Source organism: Rutidosis leptorrhynchoides, chromosome 3, assembly GCF_046630445.1.
Source record: "Rutidosis leptorrhynchoides isolate AG116_Rl617_1_P2 chromosome 3, CSIRO_AGI_Rlap_v1, whole genome shotgun sequence".
NCBI classification, from domain to species: domain Eukaryota; kingdom Viridiplantae; phylum Streptophyta; class Magnoliopsida; order Asterales; family Asteraceae; genus Rutidosis; species Rutidosis leptorrhynchoides.
In genome coordinates this window covers 611,894,219-611,901,739 of record NC_092335.1, presented here as the reverse complement: position 1 = coordinate 611,901,739, position 7,521 = coordinate 611,894,219, and the positions used below count along the sequence as shown (strand labels likewise).

The following is a 7,521-nucleotide window of genomic DNA, read 5'->3' as shown; positions in this document are numbered from 1 at the left end:
TTTAATAATAAAAAATTATAATTATAATTATAATTATAATAATTAAAATAAATAATAATTATAAATTTAGTATTTATATTTTTAATAATAATTAATAATCATTAGTAATAACAAATGCCTTTTGAAATTTTTTTTAAAGATTAAAATACAATTATTATGTAAAGCAGGGGCGGATCTAGAGTGTTGTCAGCGGTTGCACGAGACACCACTGAAATATGCGATGTAGTGGAAATTTTTTTGAGTTTTTAACTAGTGATACTAGTTGATAGTGTTAATTTTTTTGTGTGACACCACTGAAATAAGTCATCTAGTAGAAAATTATTTAAGTATTAATCGGTGACACCAGTGACCACCAATCCTAGATCCGCCACTGATGTAAAGGTTGTATAATATGTTTCAAAATTTGTACATGTGTTCATTGGGTGTTTTGTAAAGATTGTATATGTTGTTTTAAAATTTGTACATATGGTCATGGGGTGTTATAAGATTGTACATAATGTTTCAAATATTGTACATATGTTAATGAGGGTGTTCTATCATAATGTTGTACATAATGTTTCATATATTGTATAATTAACATGTTAATATTTTTATTAAAAAAGTTAATTATATTAATGACATCATCATGAGGGGCTTACAATTTTTCTTTTTATTTTTGAATTTTCTTTAAACTTAGATAATCCTTATTTATGACATCATTATTTTAGAGATTTAATAGAATCTATAGATAATTATTGCTAGTATATATATATATATATATATATATATATATATATATATATATATATATATATATATATATATATATATATTTGTCAGCGATTGGGATCACCCGAGGGGGACTAAACCACCCGTTGCGATCATCTCCCTTTTCGACTACGCCGATGCAGCGATAATAACCCCGCGCCCATCGTTGCCCTGGAGGAAACCTTGATACCGATCCAAGGGCACGGCCAGGTAACCCCCCCCCCCAAAAAAAAAACGATCTGGGAAATGTGCCATGGGTGGATACTTCATGGCAGTGATGAAATTGTGTTTTTAATATGTAGCCAATGGGGGTCGAACTCCTGACCTCCCCTAAAGGAGACAGACCACCAACCGCTAGACCACATCACAACTCCTGCTAGTTTATACTATAATCAAGGTTGGAGAACTCGGACCCGATCTCGTTTCGATAATTTTTGAGAGATCTCGACATCTCAGAAAAATCTCGGGGAGATTTCGGACGTTGACTTTTTAGTCTTTTTAGTGTATATATATATGTGTGTGTGTGTGTGTGTGTGTGTGTGTGTGTGTGTGTGTGTGTGTGTGTGTGTGTGTGTGTGTGTGAATAACTATATGTATATTTATATACATTATTACGAGATTTTACACAAAAATCAGTGAAATGAGTGAGAAAATCTGAAATGTTACGAGATCTTACGATAAAATCTGAGAAATGAGCAAGAAAATCTGAGAAATCGTGGCTTTGACCAAGTTTGACCCGGCTGACCAGAAAATCTCGGGAGATGTACATCTCATCTCGGTTGCCTTCAAAAAACGAGATCTCGGGGAGAAATAAGGAGATTTACATCACTGACTGTAACAAGCGATTTTACCGGACTTAAATATAATTATTAATTAATAATATTAAATTGCATATATTTTTAAGAATAGATGTATACGAATAAACTACAGACGAATTTGAAAATTAAACATCATGTTTTTCATTTAAGTGAATATAATAGAAAAATGATGCGTAAAATAAATCATGGAAATAATAATTTGAATTTTAACGAAAAAGATAAAATGCTCATAGTTATGGATGAGATTTTCAAGTACTACTACATAATGTTTTAAATCTAGTTAAGTAATCTTTTATGACGGTTGATCGTGATTTATATGAACCGTGTAAATTATAAAAATCAATAATAAATTGTTACTAAATGTATATATGGGTTACACCCACGGATTAAATCTCTTATATTAACAACCTGTTCATGGTATTTTTTTACTTAACTCATGTGGGCGAGTGTACCATTAACGGATTAATTTTTTCTCACCCATACATTGACCGGCCCAAAATTTTTACAACTTGATACGTGTAGAAATGTTGTCGAAATTAATTAAGGAAACCCATTCTACATGTATTTGATATCACAAATTAGTAAAATTTAACCACCATTTTCACCATTTTGTAAAGAAACCCATTCGACGTGTATGTGCAATGTACATACATTTGCAGTGCTTGCCCACAACAAAGTTTTCTTCATAGGGACCCCAACTAGACATTTTCTATTTACATGTGTACCCATGAAGAAGTAAGCAAATGCATACCCAATAAACCATGAAACAGGGTAAACCGACTAACTAGTACCACATCCGAGAGAGCTAAATCACCTAACCAAATGAACCATGATTTCTGCCTCAATGGCCCAGAACAACTTTCCTCGAACAATATTAATCATCAATGATATCTCAAATACAATATCATCATAATGAAATGTTGTTTGGCATGAACATGAACACATGATTAAATATAAATTATCAACTTTCGATATAGCATGATAAACAATTATGCATCTTACAAGATGTCAATATGACAATCTAATGGATGCTTCCATTCGGTACTCTATACACATACTAATAGATTATCAAAGAAAACAAGCACTTGTGTTTACCTTGATATTATAATTTTATATTTTGATTTTGATCATTTTCCATTATATAGCTGCCATATCTAGGGTAGCGTTCTTTTTCTCGATAAGATCTGAGAGGGCGCTGTCGATCGTTGCAAAGACATCTTCCTTAGGGAGACTTCCATCCACCTGAAACATGAAGAACAATTCCTTTACTGATACTAATTTGATAGCCTTTTTATTTGCAATTTGCATAATTAGTCAAGTGTTAAAGGGGCTTTTAGACGTGTTTAATTAGGTCGATTTGGGTAAAGGGGATTATAGTTCACAATTTCACATTCTCTTAGAGTTGGAGAAGCAGACAAAAAGTTTCCATACGAACTTGATTATTAAAATTTATGTAGATGTAGATTTACCAATCCATCCCCAACATCAAAAACACATATTCAAGCACACCTTTTTTAAAATTAGAGGATGGAAACATATCAGGTTAAGTTAATTCCCCCATTTTTAGAGTTATTCTATAAGCTATTAAATTGCTTGCAAATAAATTAACACAAACATAATTTAATTTATTGAATAAAAGCGTAATACAGCATGTTGTATGTGTTAAATCACACTTTACAAACTTTGAACTTGTTAAACCAGTCAAATTGACCGATTTTCAGTTTAACAAGATATTTTCTTAATCCATCAAACATAACCCGAATCAACCCATTTATAAGTACGAGAGTCCAAATTGCGACATCGGGACACAAATAAAAGTAGAATCTTAAACTCGGTGTATGTGACACCTAAAAAATAGTACAAATGACTATGTTGCACGTTAGAGCAAACCATGTCATTTGGAGGATGGATAATATAAAGAGAAGAAGATACAGTTGAATAGCATATTAGACGAATCAAGCTTAAATTCAGGGTAAAGAAAGTGCATATTCATACCTTGATTGTAATATCTTCAAACATTGAAAGGACTGATTCTATATTTTGGTTATGCGTTAACAACCGGAGTTTTACCTGATATAAGACGAGACAATATAATAAATATAAGTAACAGCTCGCATGTAAACAAGCAAATAACAAAATAAGACAGTTTATAAATTAACTGAAGATGTAAAGCGTACTTTTTCTTCCGTATCATCAAAACGTTGGGTTAGCCTGGCTGCAATTTCTTCAGTTTCAGGGGGTGAATATGTTAAGTGGTATATTCTACCAGTAACGGGATCCAACCTACGGCCCACCACTCTATCCACAAGAATCTCCTGAGGTACCTGGTAACAAGCAAGCAAAAAAATAAAATTGATAATGGTGAACGTACTTCAAAATTTTGTACCATTAAAGTTACACATTGCTACCAGCAAATGGTTCTCTGTTTATATTATTTTAATCCTCTAATTAAATAAAATAAAATAGGGGCAGGATCAATGGGGAAGTAACCAATCGGGGGGAAGCAAAAAAAAAAAAAAAAAAATTCGTTTTTTGAAAAAACTTTGTTCACGAACATTATAGATTGGATGAAAATAAGAACATTTAGAAAAGACACTTCGTGCTGAATGTTATTATTTTGGCGGGAAAACGATCGACAAAAATAACATTCAAGATAATATTGTTCGTGAAAAATGTTAACGTTTTTTTTCCATGTTTTGTGAAGTAAAATTTAGCCCGATTTAGAGTTTAGGGTTTAGGGTTTTGGGTTTGGTGTTTTGGGTTTATGGAATAAACCCAAAACACCAAACCCTAAACCCTAAACTATAAACCGTTCGTGTTAAAAACTCAATCTAAATCCTAAATCTAAACCCTAAATCTAAACCCTAAACCCTAAATTTCTAAACCCTAATATCTAAACCCTAATATCTAAACCCTAATGTCTAAAACCTCAACATACGCTCGAAAAACACGATAATTGTTATATATTACTTCTTTGAGCGTTTTCCCGCCAAAATAATAACATTTATCACGAAGTGTCTTTTCTAAATGTTCTTATTTTCATCTAATCTATAATGTTCGTGAACAAAGTTTTTTCAAAAACGAAAAGAAAAAAAAAAAAAATTTGCTTCCCTCCGCTTCCCCCCGAATGGTTACTTCCCTCTTGATCCTACCACAAATAAAATATATATCCCAATCAACTGCATAGGTTATAGAAGTGGCAACTATGACCCACAACTTATGAGTGGATTAATGCGGGTTAGGTCTTCTCATACGGTTCAAGCAGGTAAAAACAAAACGATAGCTTAAAAAGAAATGGGTCATACGTGTAAAAAGATGCCCAGACTGTATTTAATGCATAAAACCTCATATACAAATATATGAACACATAGATAGATTATAACGCTATCTGATCTTTAAGTATTTATACATACTGGAAAAAAAAAGTGTTTGTGGTCGACCCGACCCAACCCATTTTCAAATAAACATATATATCCGATTTGACCTGTTACCCAACTAGCTAGGGAGGCAATTCAGCCACCTATAATCTATAGTTTCTATTATATTGCTAAAATGATGATGTCATTATTAGACTAATTCCTTTGTTAAGAAAAAATCAAAAAGAAAAAGAAAAAAAATCTAAACATGGTGTGTGATGTCATTAATCTACATAATTTTGAATTAAAATTAAATCTTATTAATTAATTAATTATTATTAAATCTTATTAATAATTATTTTAATTATTAAAATTAAATAATTCTATATTATTTAATTAATTATTTTTTAATTGAGTACGAGAAGGTATAAAAGTTAGGCAGAAGAAAACCAATTCAACATTTATATTTTAATATTTTAATTTACACTTTTAAAATTAAATGACAACCAATATTATCTCTTATGATTAGATGTGGATTGTTAAATATGTATTTTAGGTGTTTGATGAAATGTTCAGCTGACGAGTTTCTTAGTCGTACTATGTGGTTCCACGGGTCATTAAACTGAATAACTTTAGCATTTACGTTCACTTAATACATATCATTAAAATGTTTCGTTTAAACAAACCCGTGGTTTCACGGGTCATTTCACTAGTAGTTTAGTATAATCGTTTAAATGGTGGAAACATCAAAAAAGAAACTCACATCAAGAAGGATAAAAAGGTCAGGCTTAAAACCGAATGATTGAAGTTCTGTTGCTTGTGATGAGCTTCTTGGGTACCCATCCAAAAGCCAGCCTTTTTCAGTAGAATCTGGTTGTGATAAACGATCCTTCACCATCTATATATACATATACATACAAAATCTCACTCAAAAGATCAAAAGAATTTAGAAAAAACTTTAAGAACCTTACCATGACAACTATCTCATCTGGAACCAACTGTCCTTTCTCCATAAATTCTTTTGCTTGCTTGCCATTATCAGATCCTGCAGCAACTTCTGCTCTTAGTAAATCTCCAGCTGCAACATGCACTAAATCATACTGCAAAATATGAAGATTCTTTCATTCAAGGCCATAATATACATAAGAAGATTTATCATATATAACTTCAAACTTCTATAGATTGAAGAACACATCATATTATGAAGAACAGTTGTTTTTGCGTTCATGGACCCTCACTTAACAAGTCTTAAGATGTGATACTAAAACACAAGGGTAACAAAATCATGCAGAGCCTTTGACAATAAGCTAACAATGTACATGCACGCAATTATTTTTGCGTTCATATTACTATAACAACATAAATTTTGATAAAGCAAATTGCACATACTATACTACCTTCGATATAGGTGAATGTCGCAATGCACTTTATCCGTAATTATCAAACTAATGCAGCCTCTAATCATAAAATAATTAGTGTAGGTATTCGGCTAACTAATATTCTTGTTTTTATATAAATGTGAGTTTTATATCTGCTGAAACAACGCCTTGTATAATAGAGAGTTAAATTATAATTATTTATTACAACATCATGTTCTATTATTTTCAATTATCCTGTAATCTAAATTCAAAAATAATCACTTTCAAAATTTCAATATAAAAACAGCTGCAAATTAGACAAAAAAAAAAAAAATTTATATGGCACGAAATCGACTTACTTTACTAGTAATTAGCTCGCATTGTGTTCCTTTACCAGAAGCAGGAGCTCCAGATATCATAATTTTCAAAGGAACCCTAGATTTATCCATTGACGCAACAATCTGCTAATAAAACAACGAAACCCTAATTTCACATCAATATTTATCGAAAAAGGTAAAAAATAAATAAATAAATTACGTACAGATGAACAAAATCGATTGGTTTGCTTGCAACGGAATCTAACAGATTTTTCATTATTAGTAATTAATAAAGATTTGAATGATAATGATGATGACAAATGTTGTGTATTGAGGAAATTAAGGGGAACAATTGATGGTTGTTTGGGTTTTGATAACATCATTATTGATGATGATGATGATGATGATGATGATGAATTTAAATAAGTACAAGAAGCCATAGCTTGTAATTAGGTTTCACTCTCAACTGCAATCAGCTACAAAATCCCTAATTGTTTGCTGATGGATTTTGATAGTGTGGAGAAGAAGTAGAATTCATGAACAAGGATTTGGTAGTTGGTTAAATTATTAACAACCCTACACACACAAAAATTGTCAATTTAAGTCTTCTTCACAAATTTATTTAACTAGTAACTAGTAATTAGGCCATGTTGGGCCATCGCTCAACCGCTATACGGAAATAATACATTTTTAAAACAAACTCAACAACCCCGTAATTCAAAAAAAAAAAAAAAAAAAAACTACATGCCGAATTTGCTGACGCTATGATGACGTCAGCATGACGTCAGCCGGGTACTATTCCTACTTGCCCGCTGATATACTTATTGTAAATGTAAATATATACATTTTTTTCTATTTTTCTAATATCTAAAAAAAGGAATTAATTTTTAATACCTCAAAACAAATTGTCTGAATTGAAAATTTT

At 31.2% G+C, this 7,521-nt stretch overlaps 1 protein-coding gene across 2 annotated transcripts; it reads right to left on the bottom strand.

Annotated features, from left to right (window-relative positions):
* Positions 1-2,509: 2,509 nt before the first annotated feature.
* On the bottom strand, positions 2,510-7,170 carry LOC139898884 (adenylate kinase, chloroplastic). 2 transcript variants are annotated; one of them, XM_071881683.1, is made up of 7 exons: positions 6,821-7,170; positions 6,639-6,743; positions 5,893-6,021; positions 5,685-5,819; positions 3,743-3,889; positions 3,561-3,635; positions 2,510-2,807 (listed from the first exon to the last, which is right to left on the bottom strand). In XM_071881683.1, exons 1-7 carry the CDS (start codon positions 7,034-7,036, stop codon positions 2,703-2,705), a joined length of 912 nt encoding a protein of 303 aa, XP_071737784.1. In that variant the 5' UTR covers positions 7,037-7,170; the 3' UTR covers positions 2,510-2,702. The 2 variants fall into 2 exon arrangements, with proteins under 2 accessions (XP_071737784.1, XP_071737785.1); XM_071881684.1 differs by having other exon boundaries at positions 6,639-6,740.
* Positions 7,171-7,521: the final 351 nt, after the last annotated feature.

Excerpts from the sequence above, each read along its gene's own strand:
- LOC139898884 (XM_071881683.1), bottom strand. The coding sequence starts at position 7,036 with ATGGCTTCTTGTACTTATTTAAATTCATCATCATCATCATCATCATCA. Across the intron at positions 6,744-6,820 it reads CCAATCGATTTTGTTCATCT|CAGATTGTTGCGTCAATGGA; the intron begins GTACGTAATTTA and ends TTGTTTTATTAG. Across the intron at positions 3,636-3,742 it reads TTGATGATACGGAAGAAAAA|GTAAAACTCCGGTTGTTAAC; the intron begins GTACGCTTTACA and ends GTCTTATATCAG.